Source organism: Delphinapterus leucas, chromosome 7, assembly GCF_059928025.1.
Source record: "Delphinapterus leucas isolate spDelLeu-1000000601 "Yukka" chromosome 7, BTC_Dleu_Yukka2, whole genome shotgun sequence".
Taxonomy (NCBI): Eukaryota; Metazoa; Chordata; class Mammalia; order Artiodactyla; family Monodontidae; genus Delphinapterus; species Delphinapterus leucas.
Genome location: NC_143135.1, coordinates 100,401,430 through 100,426,281, shown reverse-complemented (window position 1 = coordinate 100,426,281; position 24,852 = coordinate 100,401,430). Strand labels below are relative to the sequence as shown.

The window sequence follows — 24,852 nt, the reverse complement described above, 5'->3', positions numbered from 1 at the left end:
TATTTTTCAAGTGGCCTTTCATGTGTTGCTACAAATGGCAAAGCTTAGACAGAATGAGCAGGAATTATGAGGATGCAGAGTTTGGCTCAATGTAAGACCTTTCTCAGGTTTATAGCTATCCAACAATGAAGTGGGCAGCTTTGGGAGGTTGAGAGCTCCCCAACCCTGAATATATTCAAGCAGAGGCCAGAGAAGCAGATAAATATCTATGAGAGATTTATGGAAGAGCTGTCTCTGTGTATGTGTGTGTACTTTATACAAAAAGTATAAAGACCTTCTCTTGTTATATCTTTCAGTGGCTCATCAGAATTGGCAGGTCAATGCTTAGATTCCTTATCAGGCCACGCAAGCCCTTCATGACACAGGCCCCCATGACCCCTCACTTCATCTTCTACCCTTTCCTGCCTTCCACACTGCCTACCACAGACACTGAACTCCTGTCCCCGCACCTGTTCTGCTAGTCTCTCTTATACTGCTAGATATTTGCATATGCTGTTCCTTGTGCCTGGAACCTCTTCCCTCTTATCCCTGTGACTAATTTCCAGTCATCCATAAAGGCCCAATTCAGCATCACCTTGGAAACTTTCCTTGGCCCCTCTAATTCCTCCCCTGTAGGTAGGAAGTACCTCAGATTTGCCTGTGATGTAGCCTTTATCACACAGGGTGTTTTCTTGTTTGTCTTGAAAGTAGAATGTGAACAAGCTGAAGAAAGGCACTGTATCTATCTCCACACCCCCATTTCTAGAACACCACCTGATGGATGGGGGATGCTCAGTTCTTAAAGTGAATAGTACCAGGCCCTTATTCCTTAGGTCAAAACACAACCAAGGTGTCAGGCAGAATCTGGAGTTTAATAAGTGGGCAATCAGCTCAGCTCCGGAAACAGAAGGTTTGGGGAAACGACCATTCAGGAATGGCCATGCTTCTCACCGCAGATGAGATCACACACTGTGCTTTCTTTTTCTTTAAGGAATCTGGCTTCACTCTCTTCATTCCTCAAGCTTCCTGCTCTTTGTCACTCCCCTCCTTCCTTCTCTCCTTGTCCCCTGCTCATGTGCTGACTCCCCTGTCTCAACCTGAAGAATATGTTGGCAAAGCAATCAAAGAAGCAATTCTGTTCATAATTATGTATTTATTAGATAAACTTAAGTCACATACACTGCCCTCAGGGCCTCTGAGTTTGTGCATCAAACTCCTATGTTAATATTTTCTATTGGGGATAGCTTGGTATGGTACCCAAAGGTTAGTAAAACAAGGTTCTGGGGCAGAACATTCCAGAAATGAAATTTTCAAGGTTTGTTTCCTTCTTATGGACAGGGACCTTCACCAATTAAAAAACATGGGATATTTGTGAGCCTGCACTGTCATGCTGGGCCACACCTAGGTACTTGTGTGCCTCTGAGAGAATTAGATCCCTAATCCTGATTTAGCTCTCAGAGCTTCTTCCTAAGTATTTGGCCTTTCAATCCCAGAACACAGCACCGATCTATAAAAAGCCCTTTCAATTTGAACAGCTGAGAACTCAAATAAGATTTGTAGCCATATTTTAAAATCCCTCAATTCCGGGTCTGACCATCTCCTTTTGCTCAGAGCTCAAGAACCATGGCTACACTGCCCGCAGCCTCAGCTTGACCCTGTACTAAAATACCCCGAAAGAAGGGATGAGAACACTCATTGGTGTGACCCCGCTGAACAGCAGCACTTTTCAGCTGCTCCTCAGGCACAGTGAACTCTCCATCCTGTAAGGCAGTGTGGGGCTCAGGCCTGCCATGGGCTGTAAAAATGCCTCAAGACTTCTGCTAGTCCAGAAACCCCACGGTTCTTCTAAGACTCTCGCGCTTTCCCACAAAGCCTCATGTGTTTCCTTCTCCCACCCACCACAGGTCCCGTATAGGCAGCAGCTGCGTGTTGCCATAGCTGGCCTCCAAGCAGCTTGCCTGGTGTCCTGCCTCTTGGGCTGCAGTCCTCTCCTCCTTCCCCAGAGTTGAGGAAATCAGAACTCACGGAATCCTTCTCCTGCCAGCCGGCTGTCTATCAGCTCCCCGGACAGGATTACTGGATCACAAACCCAGCCCAGGGCGGGGCCAGTGGTAGCAGATTCTCTTGCTGTTTGATCCTTTGTATCCTCCTCCGTGTCTGTAGGAGGACAGAGGGACCTGAAACTCCACCTTATCACCAGCCTTGGCACTCTCCATGAGAGGACTTCACAAAGAACAAAGAAATCCCACCCATCCTACAGGTGAGGAGAAATAAAATGAGCCCTTTCACTCGACATCCTGGGTAGGAATCACCCAAAGCCAGTGAGTGGCTTAGTGTTATGGGAATCAGGCCCCATTCTGACCACAGACTACACTAACTGGCACCCAGTCAGTATTTTTGACAAGTCAGATCATGTCACTCCTCTCTGCAAAGACCCTCCAATGCTTCCCATGTCACCCAGGAGGAAACTCAAGCCCTACAAGGCCTGGCCAGGAAATGAAGCCTCCTGCCCTCTATTACACTCTTTAGAAAACAGAGGTCTAAAAGTGAAGCCTGAGATTCACATAAATCAGCCACTCCCCATTTACCAGAACTCCAGCTTCTCACTCGATGATGAGCATAATCAAAGTTCCACTCCCTCTCTGTTCACCAGCCTTTTCCTCTTTTTCAGTTTAAGAATTAGACCCTAGAACGCCCCGTCGGCAGGAAAGGGCTTTCCAGCTATCAAATAAGCCAAATGAACCCAGTCTTCTCACGGCTGAGGACCCTAAAACATTTCATTTGATACGTCTGAATGGTAAAGCTGACCAAGTTCTTCCTTATTTGGGCAAAACAGCCCTTGCAGAGAACAGACAAAATGCCTGGCTCCCAGCTGTTGAGCCAACAGGTTGAATTTTCTCTGAAGAACATTCTGATGTGTAAGAACTGGCAAATAAAAATCAGAAATCAAAAGCATGTTACTTGTCTCATCCATTTCTGAGTCCCGCCAAAGAGGGACTCTCCCCCTTCTCCAAACCCGGGATGGCAGGGGTTTTCACAAGACACAGTGCTGCAGTTAATTCTGAAGGAAGCTGTCCAGGTTTGCTTTCCGTTCTATTGTCTTATGCTGTCAGCTCCCTCATCTCCCAGAATCCAGGCTTAATAATTTACAGCGGAAAGACATTTAATAAATAAACGGCCAGATTGGAGCTGTCAGCTCTGCACAACGTGGATGTTTGCATCTTCCGCTGGGCATCAGCGCTCACTCTCCCGGCTTGCTTCAGCTAAAACAATCCCATTTGCTATTTTCATAAAATTAGTTCCTCTGCAGTTTCTATTAATCAGAACGTTCTTTGGAGAGAATTATACTGGGATTTCATCACCCTCTGAGTTCAACGGTTATGTGAATCTGATGAATTTTTATCACCTCTATGAGTCGCAGAAGAGGTAAAACACACACACACACACACACACACACACACACACAACTTGGGCGGGCCGATGTAAGTGAGCAAAGAGCTCGTCTCTTTATCTGCTGAAGTCTTACAGACCTGAGAACCTAGACCAGTCTCCCCACACACATCTGAGCAGCTTTCTCCCCAGAACACATCTTGGGGTTATGGACTCAAAATCTTATGAAAACCATGGATACCACCGATCCCCCCAGAAAAGCCCACATATGCACATATACACTAAACCTTACCTTTTGGTGGGTTTGTGGACACCCACCTCCCCTCTCCACACGTATGGCCCATCCATGGGCTCCAGAGTAAAAACTGTCTTATGCTTTTCTAATTGTCTTCACCTCCCTTAAGAACCTTAGACTGGAATAGAAAGTCAGCCGCCTCTGAATTCCTTTGTTGAAAGAGAAAGATTATTTTTAAAGAAAGAGTATAAAAGTGAGAAAGTTTTTCAGGATGGCCATACACCTTTTGAGAAATGAGAAAAGTGGAAGACAGAAGACAACGCATATTGGCTGAAATAATGAAAGTCCAAGTATCCATAAATTGATTATGGTGCAGTATATTTGGATGAGACATGAGATCAAAATCAGGAAAGTTTTTGATTAACTCTCCTTGCCTCCAGATTATATAACATCGTTCCCATCATAAGTAAGATAAGCTCCATGTGAGAAAAGACACTTCGATGAAAAAAAAACTTAGACCAATGCAACCACGGTTCTAGTACCAGTTTTGTCCACCATGTGATTTTTTTTAAAAAATAAATTACTTATTTATTTTTGGCTGTGTTGGGACTTTGTTGCTGTGCGGGGCTTTCTCTAGTCGCGGCGAGCGGGGGCTACTCTTCATTGCAGTGTGAGGGCTTCTCATTGTGGTGGCTTCTCTTGCTGCAGAGCATGGGCTCTAGGCACACGGACTTCAGTAGTTGTGGCACGTGGGCTCAGTAGTTGTGGATTGTGGGCTCTAGAGCGCAGGCTCAGTAGCTGTGGCGCACGGGCTTAGTTGCTCCGTGGCATGTGGGCTCTTCCTGGACCAGGGCTCGAACCCGTGACTCCTGCATTGGCAGGCGGATTCTTAACCACTGCGCCACCAGGGAAGCCCCTATGATTTTAAAGAAGAAGCAACTTATCTCTTTCAAGGTTTTTTTTTTTTTTAATTAACACTACATGAGTTCGAAAGTCTATTTCAGTTCCAACATTCCATGAAAACTGATTCATTAGAGACCTCTAAGATGGTAAGGAACAAAATCATGGCAAGTTTTTGTTTGCAGTTAGGCAAGAGCAGTTTGCTAAAAGCATGGACCATTTCCAGATGCCTGGAGGCGTAGCTACAGAAGATTTACTTGATTTGACCCTGGCTCCTCTTCCCCAGTCTGTCCCGTGAGTAGAATGATCCTTGCTGCAGTGTACGTCGTAAGGCTAACGGAAGAATAATGGCAAATACAAAAAAGCGAGGTAAGGACGAATGAAAACGTGATGTTATTACAAGGTGGTTCGGACTCGGTTCTCTCCAGGAGGCTTGTTAGGGACCCTTGATGACTGGGCCTGACCCCCTCTCTGAGGCCTAATTTTACTTGCCCCCAAATCCCGCGGTCCGCCGGAGCCAGTAGGTCGGGAACTGTGATGACCATTATACTCCGGAACAGGCACTAAGGTCTAGAAAGGAGGAAGGGGTGGCCGGGAATCTCCGCCTCACAGCGCTGCGGTCCTGTCTCCACGGTAACAGCGAGGCAAGCCGGGAAAGCAACTCTTCCGCCCAACAACCCGCCCTCAGGCTAGACTGACCAATGGTCCCGTGGGTTACCTAAGGGACGGTGTGATTGACAACGGGGTGGGGCGAGCGTGGGGAGCCAGGACTGTCTCTATCCAATAGAACATGAGGCCGGTCCCAGGACCAACAGGCACCGACCAATCGGAGTGCGTAACGGAGGGCGACGTGCCCACCCACCACGCTCCGCGTTGCCTGGAGCCGCGGCGGTTGTAAGCAAATGAGGGGGAATTTGGGAGTTGAAAGAGCGGCGCTGATTAGCGAATCCGGAATTGCCTGGATGAAAGCCCACTTGTGATTCGCCCTGAGTAGACCAAATCCCCTGTGGGCTGAAACAGGCCGGACTGAGAGGTGTGAGTAGGGAACCCGGGAAATGGGGAGCCAGGTGAGGGGGGGGGGGTGGAAGTGAGATGAGTGGAGGTGGCCGCGGAGAGGAGAGAATGGCAGGGGATGGGGCTGAGACGGCTAGAGGAAGGCGTGGGCGGATGGCGGTGCAGGGACCTCTCAGGCTACCCTCACCGCCGATCTGGACCCAAGGCCTGGCGGCCAATAATTGCTGAATTGGGGGTGGAAAAGGCAGGAATGCTTTATTTCTCATGCTCTTAAGAAAGTGAAATGTCAGTGCCCGATTCGAAATACCTTGTGACCGAAACCTTAAACTCTCTCCCAACTACTGGTAGATAGCGGGCGAAAATTGTGAAGATGAGATCTGTGGGCACTGTTTTCCTGTAGCCAGTTTGAATCTGCGACAGGGCGGGGGAAATTAGACTAATACTTTCTCCCAGTTAAGGGAGGACAGAGTTGGGTTTTGGGGGAGGGCTCCTTCTTATGAGAGAGAAAACCTAAAACGTTATCTCCATTCAGGAAGATGTAAGAAGTTTGCCATGCTTCCTCAGTCATGCCCTATTCTTAGTTTATAATTTAACTAAAGTCAGTTTGATCACTAGGAGTATAAGAAGGTTAACTCCAAATCTCAAGCTTTTAAACACTTTCCCCCCAAATATTAAAGGCCCAGAACTGGTCCTGAACAGTTGGTCTACACAGTGTTATTGTCCATTATTTGCCTCTGCTCTGGCTGAGGCCAGTCTCCACATTATTCCCCAGATACTCAGTGGCCAATCTTGTCTCACCCTCTTTGTTCAAACTATTTTCTCTCCGTGGATCCCCTTCCATTTCTGATTCACTTTTCCCATTCCTACCCATATGCCAGGGCCCAGCATTAGTTCTAGCTGTACCATGAAGACCCACAGTAACTCCAGCCAAAGCAATATTTCCCCCAAATAATACAAGTGAAGAAGCGCTCTGAAGACGACAGTGCTCCTGCAGATATGTAGTAGTAGTCGTATTCTTTTGGGAAATTAACTATAAATTAAGTTTGGCACATTGTCATATCTTTCTTTAGTGTTTCCTAATTGTTTCATGTGCTGTTGATGTTAACAGACCACAGGCTATTAAGGCAAGAGTGACATCACATTTCTTTTGTATCCTCAAAGTCCCTACCAGTGCTTAAATCAGATGGCGAAAGACAAATATCATATGATTTCACTCATACGTGGAATATACAAACAAAAATGAACAAACCAAACAAGAAGAAGACATAGATCCAGAGAACAGAGTAGTGATTATCAGAGGGGGAGGTGGGGAGGGTGCAAAATGGGTAAAGGGGATCAAATGTAGGGTGACAGATGGAGACTAAATTTTTGATGGTGAACACACAGTAGGGCATATAGAAGAGGAAATATAATGTTGTACACATGAAACATATAATGTTATAAACCAGTGTTACCTCAATAAAAAATAAATCTTTAAGAAAGAAAAAAGAAAACATTGGGTTACAGGAGTGAACTGCCCTTCTGGAAGATTCTTCTTCATTTTCCTTTATAGCTGTTCCAAACCTTCAAAGATAATTGGGCGGGGGGTAACTTGCACACTTTTTTTCTACTTTAAACACTTCAATAAGGTTTGAATTTTAAAATATTAGGATAATGCCTCTACCTTTGTAATGAAATAAAATGCAAGTCTGGGAAAAATCAGTTGTCACGCTACCAAAATGCCATCGATGTGTCGTCATCTGTTAACGCGCTGACAGAAAATGGGGAGCAGTGTATCCGGATTACACCCTTCCACCCTTTTTCCTGCGTGCTTCTGTGATTTGAAAGCGCATAGCGACTGTTGTCCTTTAAACACACCACTCGGGCCCCCAGCAGGCAGCCCTCCAGTGCCAGCTTCTGCACTGGGGTCAGTACCTCCTAATTCCTGCAGATTCTAAGCAGGGCTCATTCTCTTTCCTTCCTCCCTCCCCAGAGACAAACGCTCTTCTGAAATTGCTTTCCATCATTTATGCCCATGTTTATGTTTACTGTATATGTGTAGCTCATAAACTATATGTATGTTGCTATTTAGGTATTTTTAAAATTTTAAAGATACAAGTAGCATAGTACTGTGGGCTTCATTTTGCAACTTGCTTTTAGACTCAATATTGTTTTGAGATACATTCATATCAATAAGGCTAGCTCAAGTTCATCATTTTAAGTGTTCATTCTGAGTATATAATACCCATTCCCTTACTGATGGACATTTAGATTTTTTCAGATGTTTTGCTATTATGAACACCCTTCTACATGTCTCTTTATGCCAGAGTTTATCTAGGACCATGGTTCTTTAAGGGGATGGTAATGCCCCTTTGGTCATTTTGGAATTCGTGAGGGCACCTCTGGTTATTATTGTGATTTTGGGGACACTACCAGGGTTTACAAAGAAGGTCTGGGGACGTTAGAAGTCCTGCAGTACACTGGACAGCCCCTCATAGTAAAGAACTGTCCTTCCTCCTGCACAACTTTTGAGGGTCTCACAGGATACTCATTTATAATATAAGCCTAGAACCTAACTCCATTTTTTGTATAAACATAATGTATTTTTTGGCACAGTTTAATATAGTAAAATTTCCAGGAATGCAACTCTAATGTAAATCAAGGGGAAAGTATACTTATTTGTGGTTTGGAACTTTTTTTATTTTATTTTATTTTTTTTTTTTTATTTTTTATTTTTTTTGGAACTTTTTAACAAGAGTTGTTCATCACTCTAGAAAACCCCGTACCTGAAGGCAGCCCAGCTCGTGGTATTTGAGTTGCCGTATAACACACCTGCATCAGCCAGCATTTGTAGCTTTTGCGTTCATGGTGATTCTAAGTTTAGGTGCGAGCATCTGAGTGCGTTACTTCCTTATGTATTCTAGTGTAGTCAGCCTGAACATTTGTATATTTAAACATATGCTGTTTTATTATGAATTACTTTCCATTTAAAATTGGCTTCTGCATATGATATAAAGTAGAGATCTGGTTTTATTCTTTTCTGATTGGATAATCACTTGTCCCAACACTATCTATGAAATCCTCTACCCACTGAGTATAAAGCCAACTCTGTCTTGTGCAAAGTTCTCATAAATGCATGGATCTGCTTCTGGGTTCTCCGTTTTATTCCACTGGCTCACGTGTCTTTATGCCACTATCACACTGTTTTAATTACCTTGGTTTTATAACGTGTCTTGCAGCAGTTGGTAACACGAAAGGCAAGTTTCCATCCTGTTCTCAAAATTGTTTTCGCTATTCTTGGGCTTTTGCTTTTCCATATGAATTTAGGATCAGTTTTCAAGTTCCACAAAAAATTACTTTGAGATTTTGGTTAGAATTGCATTGAACTGATAGATTAAGGAAAATTGAGATATTTCAATATTAAACCAACCCATCCATTCAGGAACATGGGTTATTTCTCTATTCAGACCTTTTAAAAATATGTATCTTCAAATAAAGTTTTATAATTTTTGCTATAAAAATCTTCATGGGCTTCCCTGGTGGCGCAGTGGTTGAGAGTCCGCCTGCCGATGAACGGGACACGGGTTTGTGCCCTGGTCTGGGAAGATCCCACATGCTGTGGAGCGGCTAGGCCCGTGAGCCACGGCCGCTGAGACTGCGCGTCCGGAGCCTGTGCTCCGCAACGTGAGAGGCCACATCTTTTGTTGGATTTATTCCTACTTATACATGTATACTTATTCATACACACATCTTTTTATTACAAAAGTTTCAAATATATTCAGAAGTACAGAAAATAGTATAGCAAACATTCATGTATTCGCCACCCAGCTTCAACAGTTAACTCATGACCAGCCTTGTTTCATATTAGCCCCCGTCTTCTCCTCTCCCCTGAATAATTATAAAGTTCCCAGACATCGTTTTCTCTTATCTCTGGTGTGCGTGTGTGTGTGTACCTGTATATCAGAAATAATCTTTTAGCAATATAACCACAACACCATCGCATTTTTTAATTAATTAATTTACTTATTAATTTTTGGCTGCGCTGGGTCTTCGTTGCTGCGCGTGGGCTTTCTCCAGTTGCAGCGAGCGGAGGCTGCTCTTTGTTGCGGTGCATGGACTTCTCATTGCAGTGGCCTCTCTTGTTGCGGAGCACGAGCTCTAGGCGAACTGGCTTCAGTAGTTGCAGCAGGTGGGCCTCAGCAGTTGCAGTACGCGGGCTCAGTAGTTGTGGCTCACAGGCTCTAGAGCGCAAGCTCAGTAGTTATGGTGCATGGGCTTAGTTGCTCCATGGCACGTGGGATTTTCCCGGACCAGGGCTCAAACCCGTGTCCCCTGCATTGGCAGGCGGATTCCCAACCACTGTGCCACCAGGGAAGTCCCCACATTTTTTTAAAAAGTATATTTTTCATTTAAAAAATAAACAGCAATTCCTTAATATCATCAAGTATCCAGATACTGTTCAGATTTCCCCAGTCATCTCATAAAAGATTTTGTATAGTTGGTTTATTTGAATCAGGACCCAAACAAGGCCCATATATTGCATTTGTCTGGTATATCTCTTCAGACTTTCTTTGAGGTAAACTTTTTTGGAAAAAAAAAAAAAGGTATAACACACATACCGAAAAATATGCAAATCAGAAGTGTACAGCTAGATAAAATTTAACAGAATTAACAAAGCCATGTAACCAACACCCAGATGAAGAAACAAAATTTCATAAGCACCCCAGAACCTCTTCAGACCCCCTCCAGTCACTACTTTCTACAAGGTAACCACACTCCTGACTCCTAACCCCAAAATTAGTTTGACCTGTTTTTAAACGTTATATATGTGGAATTATACAGTATGAACTCCTTTGCCTTTAGCTTTTTACACTCAATATTTGAAAAACTCACCCACATTGCTGGGTATAGTTGTAGTTTGTTCATTTTTGCTGCTTTCTACTATTTCATTGTATGAATGAAGAGCTTGTATGTATAATACCACACTTTATCTATTCGACTGATGGATATTTAGGTCATTTCAGTTTTGTTTTTTTTTTTTGCGGTACGCGGGCCTCTCACTGCTGTGGCCTTTCCCGTTGCGGAGCACAGGCTCCGGACGCACAGCCTCAGCGGCCGTGGCTCACGGGCCCAGACGCTCTGTGGCATGCGGGATCTTCCTGGACTGGGGCACGAACCCGTGTCCCCTGAATTGGCAGGCGGACTCCCAACCACTGCGCCACCAGGGAAGCCCAGGTTGTTTCAGTTTTTAACTATTTCAGATATGGCTGCGTTGAACTTTTGTACATGTCTTTTAGTGAACTTATGTGTATGTGTCTGTTGGGGACACACCCAGGAAGAGAAGAGCTGGGTCTAGGGTTCACGATTATTCAGCTTTATTAGATATTACCAAAGAGTCTCAAAAGCGGTGGTAACAACTACTGGTAGTCTACTGGTAGACTCTCACCAGCAGGGTATGAGGGTTCCAGTTACTCCACATCTTTGTCAACACTTGGTGTTATCTGTCATTTTCATTTTAGCCATTCTGGTAGGTGTCTAGAGGTACTGCATTTTGGTTTTCATTTGCAATTTCCTGATGACTAATGAAGTTGGGCACCTTTTCACATATTTGTTGGCCATTTGTATATCCTCCTTGTCAAGTGTTTATTCTTAGCTGCTTGATCTATCAGTTTCTGAGAGAGGTATTTTAAAATCTTGCACGAAATTTGTGGGCTTTTCCATTTATTGCGGTGATTCAGTTTTGGCTTTATATGTTTTGAGGCTTTGTTTTAGGTTCATGTGTTTTGAGTTGTATTTTTTTGTTAAATTATTCCCTTTGTGACTGTTGTTATTAATATTTTTCAAAGCTTTACATTCTGTTTTGCTTGATACTGATATTGCTTTACCAGACTGTATTTTGTTTTATTTTGTTTGTTTTTTTCTCTTTTTTTGGTAATTGTGGTAAAAAACACATATATAAAATTTACTACCTTAACAATTTTTGAGTGTTCAGCAGTGTTAAGTATATTCACATCGTTGTGCAACAGATCTCTAGAACTTTTTCATCTTGCACAACTGAAACTCTGTATCCATTGAACAATTCCCCTTTTCCCCTCTTTTTGTTTTGGTAGTATTTACTTTGTATGTCTTTTTCACTCTCTTTATTTTCAGCCTCTCTCTCATTATGCTTTCTGCACAGCTTTTATAAAGAGCTGTTCGAAAAAGAGTCTAATATAAGAATCTCTTTTAACAGTCAAGTGTAATCTGCTTACATTTACTATGATTACGGTTATATTTGGGCTTATTTTTACAGTCTTATTCTGTATTTTCCTTTGTTTCTTTCCACTCCTGCCTTCTGCTTTCTTCCTTTATTTTTCTCACTCTACTAGTATGGAAGTTATTCATCCTGTTTATGCTATCTGGTGTTTAACATGCATATTTAGCTTAACAAAGCCTATAGGTAAAATCATTAACTCTCACCTCCTCAGAGCAAAATAATAACTATGGAATGATTTAACTTTGAGCTGTCCTTTCTCACCTTCCACTTGTCGACAAATATTTTAATTCTTCCTTGTTTTTAACTCATCAAGAAATTAGTCCTTATCATTAAAGAAGTCTTTACTGTCAGTATTTACTAATATTTTTCTCACCTTTCCTCCTTACATCTCACACCTTCTTTCTTAGTTCATTTTCCTTCTTGGTGAAGTATATCTATGAGAGGTGAACTCCATTCCAGTCTCTGTATGTCTGAAAACCTCTATTTTACACTCACTCCAGTGGGAACCTTGCATGCTGACCTCCCTCCAGAGAGGTTTCCATTTGTCTATGCTGGGATCCTATGGGCTTCTCACTGTTCATGTAGTTTTCATGTTTCTCTTACTACTTGGGATTCCCACACCTCAGTGCTAGTGTGATCCGAACCCCTCTCCCGCATGTGATGACGGATTGGGATGCAGATTTCTCTTGGGTTGTTCTTTTTTCACCCATGGGCTCAGGTACTTGGCCCGCTTTCTTCCAGCCACGTCAGCATCAAATTTTTTAGTCCCTGTTTCAAAGACAGCTGAGCCCTTACAGAGCCCATTTTTATACCTTGTTCTCAGTTCTAGTTCTCTGTATCATGGGTCTGAGGCCTCACCTGTCGAGGAAAGGACCACTCCTAAGGTTTGCACCTGGTTCCAGGACCCCTGCAGGTCTTTGGGCTCAGCTCCTGCTTACTATCCAGGCTTTGAGTTACATTTTTGTTTATAGTACTTAAGGATTTCCCTTTATTGCTTTCAAGCTGCGCTGTGTATTAAATTCTTTTCATCTATTTTATTAAGCCTTTCTATGTGTTTGCTGTTATGTGGGGTAATTCCCGTGTCAGCTCTGTCCAGCATATTGACCAGAAGCCACAGTCATCTTTCTCTAAAATTAGATACGATCCCATCACTCCTTCATTGGACTTTTGTGGGCTTGTTAGCACTGCTTCATGTATTCATCCAACAAATACCTATTACTTACAACCTCTGTAGAAAAGAACCGGCGAGACTGTAGTGAGCAAGATACAAAGTCTCTGCCCTCCTGGAGTTTACTATTCTAGCTGGAGAGACAGAAAGTAAACCTGTGAACAATAAATCAGAATGTGAACTACAGTTTGTGAAGTGCCCTCTGAAGGAACTAGAGTGAATGTGGGTTTCTTTAGCTAGGATGGTCAGGGAAGACCGCTCTGAGGACGCTGTGTTTAAAGCTGGGTCAGAAGGATGAGGAGGAGCCAGCCCTGCAAATGGTAGACGGCTTCTTTGGGGCCAGGGGTTCATTCCAGGTAGTGGAAACAGCAGGCACAAGGACCCAGAGATGGGAAAACCCTTGGCATATTGAGTTACTGAGGACACCCGACACCCCTGTGTCTAATGAGGGGAGAATGGGCAAGGGGGCCACGCCCATCTGCTGCCAGGCCTCTCTGCCCACCTCTCCCTTACTCTGTCCTCTGGCCATGGTTCTCTCCCAAATGGGCCCAGGCAGAGTCACCTCCTTTGTAAAGCCCTTCTCGCATCTCGATCCCCATTGCACCTTGTTTCCCTACTGATCAGAATGGCAAGCTGTCTGCATAACAGTGTTTAGGCCTTAAGCTTCTGTCAGAAGAAATGTCTCGTTTACCTTGTGATCCCCAGCTTGTAGCAATGCTCTACAAGGTAGGTGCAAAATAAATGTTGACTGGGACTTCCCTGGCAGTCCAGTGGTTAACACCCCACGCTTCCAATGCAGGGGGCGCGGGTTCGATCCCTGGTTGGGGAACTAAGATCCCACATGCCTCTCCGCGTGGCCAAAAAAATAAATTAAATAAATAAATAAATAAATAAATGTTGAGTGAATATATGTGGGGTTTTGTTGGTTAGCAGTTCATGCTTAGGACTTACTTTCCAAAATCTTTATAACAGAAATTCTCATAGGTAATCATTTTTGTGGTATTTAAGCCATTAGGGTAAAGAAAACCATCAGCCTGAGGAGGAAATTGTTTGCTTAAGGCTTTGCCTCTGATACTGAAAGGGAAAATCAGGGGAGGTACTATATGGTGTTACCCTGGAGTGGGTTGAATGGTGGCCCCAAGAAAGATATGTCCACATCTTAACCCCTGGAACCTGTGAATGGGACAGGTTTATTTGGAAAATGGGTCTTTGCAGATGCAATTAAGTTAAGGATGTTGAGATGAGATCATGATGGATCATTTGGGTGGAACTAAATCCAATGACAAGTGTCCCCATAAGAGATGGGACAGGAAGAAGACAGAGACACAGGGGAGGCCATGTGAAGACAGAGGCAGAGATTGCAGTGATGCAGCCACAAGCCAAGGAACACCTGGGGCCGCCAGGAGCTGGAAGAGGCAGGAAGAATTCTCTCTTAGAGCCTTTGGAAAGAAGCGTGACCTGGCTGACACATTAATTTCAGAATTCTGGCCTCCAGAACTGTGAGAGTATAACTGTCTGTTCTAAGCCACCGGGTTTGCTAGTACTGTCCCATCACGTTATACCTCAGTTACGTCTTCTGTAACGAGCATATAATACTGACCTCAGAAGCTTATTGCCAGGATTGAATGAGCTATATTTGTAAGGTACTTAGCACAAGTGAATGTTCAGAAACAGTGATGGCTCTTCTTCTCCAAGGATTAGGAGTTCTGTCTTGTGATTCACAGCTCGCACCACAGACATAACCCGAGAGCTACGACTTCTCGTGGGCCCTGGAGCCCTCAGGTCCTGGTACCTTTTACAGCTCTCGGTTAGGGTTTTGTATTAAGGGAGAATCCAGCTTGTGGGTTGTGGGAAGACAAACTCAGATTCCGAATTTGAAATGACCCACATGGAGCAGAAAGCAGCTTCTCAGTCCTCACCAAAAAGAAAGGTTTGGGTTCTAAATTTTTAGTTCCTATTAAGGGACTCGACATTCCCAAAGACCTGTATTGACGAATCTTCCTACCACAGCAATCATCAAAAATTCCCCAGAATGGGGGCTCCCCTGGTGGCGCAGTGGTTGAGAGTCCGCCTGCCGTTGCAGGGGATGCGGGTTCGTGCCCCGGTTCGGGAAGATCCCACATGCCGCGGAGCGGCTGGGCCCGTGAGCCATGGCCGCTGAACCTGCGCGTCCGGAGCCTGTGCTCCGCAACGGGAGAGGCTACAGCAGTGAGAGGCCCGCATACCGCCAAAAAAAAAAAAAAAAAAAAAAAAAATTCCCCAGAATGAATTGGGACTTTCTGTGTTTGACCGCCCACCAGGAAACCCAGGAGCGCACGGAAGCCTGGCGGTACCCACACACCAGGGACAGACAGCTCATCGGGCCGGGGGGTCCAGGCCTGCAGCTCTCAGCTGCCCCCCCCCTGCATGGCTGGCACCGTGCTGGGCGTGGGGGCTGGCGTGTTCATCCTCGCCCTGCTCTGGGTGTCAGTGCTGCTGCTGTGTCTGCTGCTATCCAGAGCCTCAGGTATAGCTAGGTAAGGCCTTCTCTCCAGCCAGGAGTCCCAGGTAAAAGCAATTAGAAGTGCAATCGCTGATGCTCATGAAACGTTTAGAATTCAGAAGCTCATTGTTGTAATTACTGGCAGTTTGAATGAGTTGCATTTTCACGTCATCATAAGGACTAACTGTTATTTATGCTCGGAAGCAGAGGTGGGAGGAGAAGGGGAGTGGTATCTGTCAGCTCTCAGTGTTGAGGAGGTGGGGACACAGGGGATGGAAAGAGAATCCGCTTTCGGTGCCTGTTGAGTTTCTTGGGGTTGTATGTGTGCGTGTTTCTTAATTGTTGAGATTTACAGCAGGCACTGGGTCCAGCCCCTAAGGCTCCAGACCTGGGCCCTGGGACGCTGAAGAGTCCTAGGTGACTTGGGCTGGCATTGACTTAAGAAAGAATCAGGCCATAAACTGACTCTAAGGTCACCATGGAGTCACACTCCCTGGCCAGACAGTGTAGGTACAAATCAGCAAGTTACATCATTTACTAAAGTTTTCTGGTTTAAAACACAGCACTTGGGGGATGAGCTGCTTCGCTTTTTCCTGATCATGACTGCACAGAGGCAAAGATAAAAACTACCAATTCCCATTCTTAGGAATTTGGAGTTCCCAGGAATAAACAGGAACGCATCCCGCTGGTACCTGTCTGGGAAGAAGGGTTTGGGGATGAAGGGGAAAACATTTCTAAATTCCCTGGGCGGTGTGGGCAGCACGCTGGGCCCTGTTAATGGACTGAAACAGGATATCCGCCCAGGGAAGAGCCAGTCCCGGCCTAGCTGAATAGAGAGGAGACTGAACAGTGCTTTTAACCCTCTGTCTTTCACTCCCAGGTTCTCCGTCATTTTCGTGTTCCTCGGTGCTCTGACTATCACTGCGGTTCTGTTGCTCTTCCCCCGAGCCAGTGAATTCCCAGCCCCTGAGGCTGAGATGAAGGTAAAACCATGGGTTTTGTTTTGCATCCTGAGTTGTGTCTCTTCTTTTGCTCTGGACCTCCATCCTGCCCCACATGGTCCCTGATGCCAGGAGGGCCGAAGTGTGTTAGAAAAATTGTAAAGTTGAAACCAGGATGCGGGGAGCTCAGAGGGAGTTTTAACCCCCTCCCCCCTCCCCCAGGAAGAGACAGTTCTTCCGATGCCCCCTTGCGACACCCCCGGGCAGCTATTTGCCTAATCTGTTCTCGTCTCCAGTTTGCATCAAGTGGAACGAGCCGTAAGCCCAGAAGCCACCTCGTGAAGAGCCTGTCCTGAGTAAGAGGCTCCCACTCCTGCTGGCCTTGGCTCAGAAACTCGCATCCCGGGCAGCACTTAGGCAGTGCTCTCCGGTGCTGAATGACATGCTTTTTCACCTCCGTGTGTTTGCGTTTTTCCACTTGTGGCGTGGAGCGAGCACTGTCCGTAGAGAAGAGCAGTGAGGAAGGAGGGGTGCTTCTCTGGAAAGCGGAAGTTGTAGAGGTTGGTGCGTTTAATACTAACAGCCTTTGGGGAGGCCCCTTTGGTCCTCGTTTCTAGAACCACATCTCCCAGCACCTACCTGTCTACGTGGATTTTTATCATCTCTCCCAGACCCCACCCATTCTGGTTCATTCCTGACTGGGGCTCTGGCTTTGCCGTACAGAGCTGGTCTCAGGTCCCCACGATCTTGATCACAGTATTGACTTCCTGTGTCCCATTACTTTTTCGAGCAGCTTCTTTCCTCTGTTTTAGTTTTTAAGCTGTCACGGTGATAACAGCTAACGTTTTTTAAGGCATCGCTGTGTGCCAGGTCCTGTGCTAAGCCTGTTATTTACAAGCTCTCATTTAAACCTCAGGACAGCCCTAAGTGGTATGACACAGGTGCTGTTAGTGTCCCCAGTTCATAGGTAAGGATGCCGAGGCTGGAAGGGGTTAGGGTAACTTGCCCAAGATCATACATGTATAGGAAGAGGCAGAGCAAGGATTCAAGCTGAGGTCCGTCTTCAAAACCTTCATTGTTGGGGACTCCACAGAATATTGGGGGCCTTCGCAGCAAGTGCAGAGGTGACTATTTTGACACTAGACACTAGACTACACAAAATGATATAACTCCTGAACTAAAATCGGCACACATTTCCAGTTCTATCTAGGACTGACCATGGCAAAAGGGAGGAAATTCGTTCTGAAAATTCCAAGGGAAATAATACTTACCACACAAAACTGAGGAATTATTTTCATACATGCCAGGTTTTTTCCGGTCACCATTTGGAAACCACTCTGGCTGTGTCAGGACTGTGTGTGAGCTGGGGCGCAGACTCCCACCCTGGTTTTCCTGTCTAAAATGCGGAGAGCGGGGAAGGCTGCGCACTTCTGGATCGCTGCGGATGTGAACGTTGGAAGAAGGGCACAGAGTAAACACTGTTTCGAAATCAATCCCTCTTTCCTCTGTCATATGAGTTTCAGACCCAGGAGAGCAGAATGGGCTTTGAGCAAAATAAGTTCGTCAGCATGGCCAGCAGGATCTCATTTCCAGGTTTCGAGCACCAGCCCCTTCAGCAGCTTGGCTCAATACTGTATCAATAATACATGGCCTGGGCCCTGCTCACCCAAGGCCTGCTAATTGGCTAATTAAAAAGTGAACCCTGTCGAACCAGCAAACATGCAGCTCGCGAGAGACTTGTTCAGTCCTGGAGCCAGGGTCAAGGTTATGTTAAAGCTGTTTCATCAAGCTGACCTTTGTTGTAAGTTGGCTGTCAGGGTAATCTCTGGAGCAGCCCTTTCCTTCTTGGTGTCTTTGGAACTCAGGGATCACAGCAGAGCTCGGACTTGACAGGTGCTTTGTGTATCGCCACTGTATTAGTTACCTACTGCTGCTGTAACAAATTACCACGAAATTAGTGGCTTACAACACAAATTTACTATCTTATATAGTTCCGTAGATTAGAAGCCCCAAATTAGCCTCACTGGGCTAAAATCAAGGGGTTGCTCCATCTTCAGAGCCAGCAAAGTAACGTCTCTCTGACTCTGCCTCCGTCCTCACATCCTTCTCTCTGACCCTGTCTCCTGCATCCCTCCACCACTTCTAAGGACCCTTGTGATTACATTGGGCCACCTGTAGTGGACAGTTCAGGCCAATCTCCCTATTTTAAGGTCAGCTCGTTAGCAACCTTAATTCCATCTACAGCCTTAGTTCTCCTTTGTCGTGTAATTTAACATATTTGGACTTTCTGGAGATGAGGATGTGGACATTTTAGGGCCATTATTCTGTCAACCACAGTCGCCCTTCAGGTATTTTGGGTTCTCTTCAGGTGCTGGGTTCTGAAAGCTTCCGGAAGTTGTGAAGTCCCCAGTCACTTGGTTTGTGCTGCTTCTCCCTTAAGTCTGTAGATTAAACTGCTTTTTCCTGCCCGGACTTAAGCAGCACCGTTTGGATCTGAGGAAAACAGAGCTCTGGCTGTGAACAGTAGACAAGCAGGTAGGGCCAATACCAATCATAGGTTTATGTCAGCAAAGACCAACAGTTTCGGGACCTCAAGTACAACTGGTTGCCAAGCAGCCAACTGTACGAATTGGGGCAAGTTATCTCTCCTCTTCGTGTTTCAGTATCTCAGGAAAATGACTATTTCCCCCAACCCTTGGAATGCTGGGTTACGAATTTTAGGGTTCAGAACTCTTCTGATGAAAGTGTTAGAGTCGCCTTTTCATTTTGAAAATGACATCTCCTGAGTTGGCAATGGGTTGATGATGTGAGGGCTTGGGTCCTGGGTGTGTGGGGTTTATTATACTATCGTATCTTTATGTATGTTTAAAATTCTCCATGATGAAAAGTTGACAGCCACCTAATGAGCCTTTCAGAGACCAAGCAAGCAAACTTCTCATTAACTCTTTCCGAGAACTGATTTCAGAACAGAAAAGGACTTGTCCAGGGTCTTCAGAGTGTTTGTGAACCTCCTACATGGAGCCATTTGTTCCCTGGACTTCATTAAGACTCTCTTTATCTTGTATTTCTGGCTCAGCACGTTGAAAAAAGGTTCTTTCTTATCCATGTGCAGGGTAGACTCAGGGCAGGATGTTACTGTAAGTTACAAATATGGACAGACTCTGGGCCCATTCATCAGAGATTACAGATGAGCACAGCCAGAGTGCGGAAGTGACAGTAATTTCGTTTTTGATGTTTCTTTCTCCAGATTGTAGATGCCTTTTTCATTGGCCGCTATGTCCTGCTGGCTTTCATCACTCTTGTCTTCCTTGGGAGCCTTTTCTTGGTTCTAATCCATCACATCGTGGAGCCAATCTATGCCAAACCACTGCGGTCCCACTGAGCCATCTTCAGGAAAACCAAGACCCTGTTCCTTCCCTCGCTTTGATGTCATTGATGAGCAGAAAGGTATTGTTTGGAGTCTTGTTTTGACAGCCTTCCTGCCTAAAGATCGGAGGATCATCTCTTCATCACTAAGACAAATCCCTTGAGTCCTGGCTTCCAGAAACAGGGTTGCAAAATTGCCCCTGGGGAGAGATTCTCACCAGCTTAAGAGGGATATTGCCATCTTCTTAGCACCTGTACCTCAGATTTTCCATCTCTTTTGAAAAGGAAATAGCAACAGGGATCTGCTTAGAGTAGGTTTTCAATGAAGACTTCAGTAAATGAATTTTGGGAAAAGGGGCACTTTGGCTTCTGCTGTCAAATCGACGGAAGAACTTGGTCCTTTTTGATACTATGAAAAATTGTTAGTTACGAGGTCAAGATCATTTGGGAAAGAAAGACAATCAAAGTTCAAAAGGTTATTTCAGTGTAATGACCTGGAGACGTATCCAGGCCCCGGTTATCACCGGGCTCCACAGAGGCCACGGTGTCGCTTCCCGCTGCTCCAAGAAAGCAAGCAACAGCAGCTAAAGGACTGGCTTTCACCTCGAACTCCTGGCCACAGCCTTCTAAACCTCGCATTGCTATATTTCAGGTTTACTCGGGGATTAGAGGCGGGGTATGGAAATGCCAGTTGTGTGTCCTGCTGCTCTGTCTCTCTGGATTCTTTTGCTTCCAGGGTTTGGTGGCCTTTGTCGCCTTATTTGGTTACCATAAGAGTCCACTTGGGGTTACTGTCATCTCTTTCATCTTCGTAGCTCTTTCTCCAAAGCTGGTGAGGAATGTATATGCCCAGGCTTAGGTATAACTTTATACCTAAGCCCCCAGACCAAGTGAAATTTGTTAGTAACTAGAGGGGCTCTAGGCTGGTTCCATTTTGGAAGTCTTATCCTGGCTCCCTAGAGCTATTTGAAGAAGGACTTTCTGGCTTAAAATTAAGAACCAGAAAACGAGCTGGAATAAGAACTTGATTGAGTGCCTGCTATAATGCCAGTAGCACACTAATCTTTTTTTTTTTTTTTTTTTAACACAGATGTAAATGACAGGCTTGTGTGTTAAGGGCAAAAATATGCTTCGTACAAAGCGTATTTTAGTTTAGCCTGCCTTCTGTAGATCCTGTAACTACCAGCAGTGGTGACATGAATGATGGGTCACCTTCTACCTTCATACGCCACGAAGTCATGTCCAACCCTGAAAACAACCCTCACAGGGTTGGGATAAGAAGTAGAAGTCTGGGAGGACAAAATGAATTTCACTGAGTTCTACATGGGGGACCCCGATAATCAGTGGCTAATATGGCACCCCTTGTGCTCACGGCCTTCCTGGGGACAGGGCTTAGAGGGCATCCTTTAAATACAAACAAATCATCTCAGGGCCCCATTCATCCTTCTTTGATCAATGGCCTTAGCACAGGTGGTGCCACCCAGAGGGGATCCCGTGGCAAAGAGACTGTGGTGATCCCACTGTCTGGAAGTGGGGGAGGGAGAGTGAATCAGGGCTTCCATATAAGAAGACAGGTTATTTCACAGCCTCTTAAAATTGCATCCTGACGAAAACCACATGAGCAGGACGCCACAACGTTCACAGCGGAGTCGTTTCTCTGATCCACTAGGTGGCGCTGTCGCGAGCCGGCAGAACACACTTCGTAATTTTTTTGACAAGTTCCTTTTATTTCTCACTGGTAAAACAGAAGTAAAGCTAACATTCTTTCCTGATGCATGGTATCGGATATTTAATCTAAGAATTCATCAGAATTATTGTACGCTGTTCAGTTGCTAGGGAATGCACTGCCATTCATGCATGCTGCACACAGCAGGTGTCGGCACTCACTCAGCATTGACTGTGCTCCCACTGAGTGTGAAGCACGGTCCTGGTGGAGTAAATCCATCCCAGAATGAGGCTCTGAGGCATCCAGGCTGTCTTCCTCACTCCATCCTGGGATGAAGGGATCCAAATCACTTTTAAATGTTTTTATTCTAACATAAAGTAATCCATTTCTTGATCTGTTCTCTAAGACATCAACTTTTCTGTCAGCTCTATCCTGTTGCTGCTGCAGTTGAAGGGTTTTGTTTTGCTTTGATTTTTATTCATGTGTAAAGAAACCTGCTGCAATTATTTCACAGATGAGAGACAGGCAGAGAGATACAGGGGTTTAAAAAGTTGCCCAGGGGCTTCCCTGGTGGCGCAGTGGTTAAGAAGAATCCGCCTGCCAATTCAGGGGACACGGCTTCGAGCCCTGGTCCGGGAAGATCCCACGTGCCGCGGAGCAACTAAGCCCGTGCGCCACAACTACTGAGCCTGCGGTCTAGAGCCCGTGAGCCACAACTACTGAGCCCACGTGCCACAAGTACTGAAGCCTGCATGCCTAGAGCCCACTTCTCATGCCACTGCAATGAGAAGCCCGCACACCGCAACCAAGAGTAGCCCCCGCTCGCCGCAACTAGAGAAAGCCCGCGCGCAGCAACAAAGACCCAACGCAGCCAAAAATAAGTAAATAAATAAAAATTTAAAAGTTGCCCAGCTTGTTAGTAGTGAGGCTCACACTTTGCATCGGGATCCTGACATTTCATTTCTCCGATGGTTTTAAGGATCCGTTTTGGCTTTCGAACAACTTCTTATTTTTACATTGGCTAACACTATTTCTTAGCTATGTGTACCCACCATTGCCCTGACCCGTATCCAAAAAATGTAAACGTTTCATTAAAGAATTCCTAATTAACATTTATGGTACAAATAAAAAGCATTTTATCATGACTTCTTGGCATAAAGCTTCAAGTATTTGGCTCTTATTACATAGGAGCAAGTTTCCAGACACGGGAATGGGAACCGCATGGAAATGAGTCTGGAGAAGTGCTGATTATCCTCGCGGGAGCATAAAAGCTCAGGATTGGAAGGGATGCTGTAGTCCATGGAGTTCAATCTTTCATCTCTATTTCCAACGCAATACTTCGGAATATTCTATTCTTTGCTTGCTGAGATCACAATTTTTATTGTATTGAACAAACACGTACGAGGCACTTTTCTAAGTGCCTTCTTAAGTATTAGCTTATGTAATCCTTATAGCAACCCTGTGAAACAAGTGCTCTTAATACCCCCATTTCACAGATGGGGAACAGGCACAGAGGGGTGAAGGGGTTTGCTTGAGGTCACTCAGCTAGGGGTTAAACAGGACTCAGGACCTGAACTCAGGCAGCCCCAGTTCTTCACTTCCTTACATCATGTTGCTCCATAAGATGAAAACAAAGGAAAAGGAGGGACCAAGGAATACCAAGGAGAAGCAGTTGAATCTAGAGGAAAATCCAGAATCTTAGGAATTGGCCAGGAATCCAGGGCAATACAGTTAGGAGCCACGTGGACCTCAGGGACAGCCTCACTGATCACGTCTGGTTTCGGGGTGGGGGGGGGTGGTTTCTGTGCTGTGAGACTTTGCTTAGAGATACCAGGGGAGCGGCTTGTGGACTGAGTATCAAGGATATACGTGGCAAGCTCTCTCTTCAGCTCTGTCTGCCCAGAAAGTTTGGTACTTGGGTTGGTTTTCAGAGGTGCCAGTGGAAGAATCAGAGCCACAAGCCAAGAATGTGTGTTTGTTTCTCGATCTCTGTCTCTAGCAGACCACATTGGTTGCTGTTTACTCAAGGAAAAACAAAAAATTTCCCAGTCCCCCCACTCCCAGCCTACTCAACACACACCCTCCTGCCTCAGTTTCCTGGGACCTAAGAAATGACAGCAAGGATCAAAGCTGGGGCCCGGCACCACAGACGGAATGAGAAAGTTCATTTTTCTGGTTTTCCTCACACACGTTGGATATTGTAAAGGGTGTACATTTAGCCCAGGTCCTGCCTTCAGGGAACTTGGGGTAGTTACACATGTGGCATCTATATGGTATCCAAATGCTCCACGGCCATCCTCTCCACTTTTTTTTTTTTTTTAAATCTTTGCAGATTTCTTTGGTCTTGCTGTCTTCATATTGATGTTGGCCCCATTTTACACTGGGAACATGTAATAGTTTTCTATTGCTGCTATAACAAATTACCACAAACTTAGCAGTTTAGAAGAATACCAATGTATTATAGTTCTGGAGGCCAGAAATCTAAAATGGGTTTCACGAGGTTAAAATCAAGGTTTGGGAGGCTCTAGGGGAGAATCCTGTTTCCTTGTCTTTTCCAGCCTCTGGAGGCTGCCCGTATTCCTTGGCCCTGCATCCATCTTCAAAGCCAGCATCTTCTGACAGTCCAGTGGTTAGGACTCGCCGCTTTCACTGAACCTGAGGACACAGGTTCAGTCTCTGGTCGGGGAACTAAGATCCCGGCACGTCACTCCGTGGCAGTCAAAAATTTTAAATTTAAAAATTAAAAAAAAAAATTTCTAAGCCAGCATCTTCTAATCTGATACCTGACACTCTTGCCTCCCCCTCTGATTTGTAAGGAGCGGTCCTTAACCACATCTGCCAGGTCTCATTTGCCATGTAAGATAGCATTCACCGGTCCTGGCAGCTAGGCTGTGGACCCCTCTGGAGGAGGGGCATTATTCTGCCTACCCCAGCATATCGGCCCCTCTTCCGCCTCTAAGGACTGCCTCCTTCTACCTTCCCTCTTCCATCCTCTCCGTACCCCACGCCTTCATGCATGAGACCTGCCCCATTAGCTCCAGTGCCACTATCCAGTTCTCAGGGTGCCCACCCGACACCCATGATGTGTTGATAGCTTCCCCCGACTTCACTCATAGTGGCCGCCTCCCAGTGCTGAGATCCACCAAGAGCCGCTTTCCTTTTCTTGGCTTCTCCCCACCCCCTCACTAGCCCAGCCTCCCAATGGATCTCTAAAGGAGACATGCAAAGAGATATTGCTTTTTAATTACAAGTGCTATTGTAACATCTATAAGGAAGAACACTTTAAGCTTAATTGAGACCAAATGTGAAGTTAAATTAAATGAATAACTAATTAACGTAACGCTCATGCATTAGCCCCAAGTGAGTGCCGAGGCCCAGAGAGGGGGCAGGTCCTGGGCCTCCAGGGACAGTCAGTGCCCAGAGCTGCAGAGAGGGGTTGCGGGGCAGGGATCCTGGGCCTGGGACCCAGGTGTGCA

General features: G+C 45.4%; 1 protein-coding gene across 1 annotated transcript; it reads left to right on the top strand.

Annotated features, from left to right (window-relative positions):
- Nucleotides 1–5,222: 5,222 nt before the first annotated feature.
- TMEM218 (transmembrane protein 218) lies at nucleotides 5,223–22,548 on the top strand. The gene is made up of 4 exons (XM_022560336.3): nucleotides 5,223–5,539; nucleotides 15,222–15,437; nucleotides 16,284–16,386; nucleotides 19,592–22,548. Exons 2-4 carry the CDS (start codon nucleotides 15,328–15,330, stop codon nucleotides 19,724–19,726), a joined length of 348 nt encoding a protein of 115 aa, XP_022416044.1. The 5' UTR covers nucleotides 5,223–5,539; nucleotides 15,222–15,327; the 3' UTR covers nucleotides 19,727–22,548.
- Nucleotides 22,549–24,852: the final 2,304 nt, after the last annotated feature.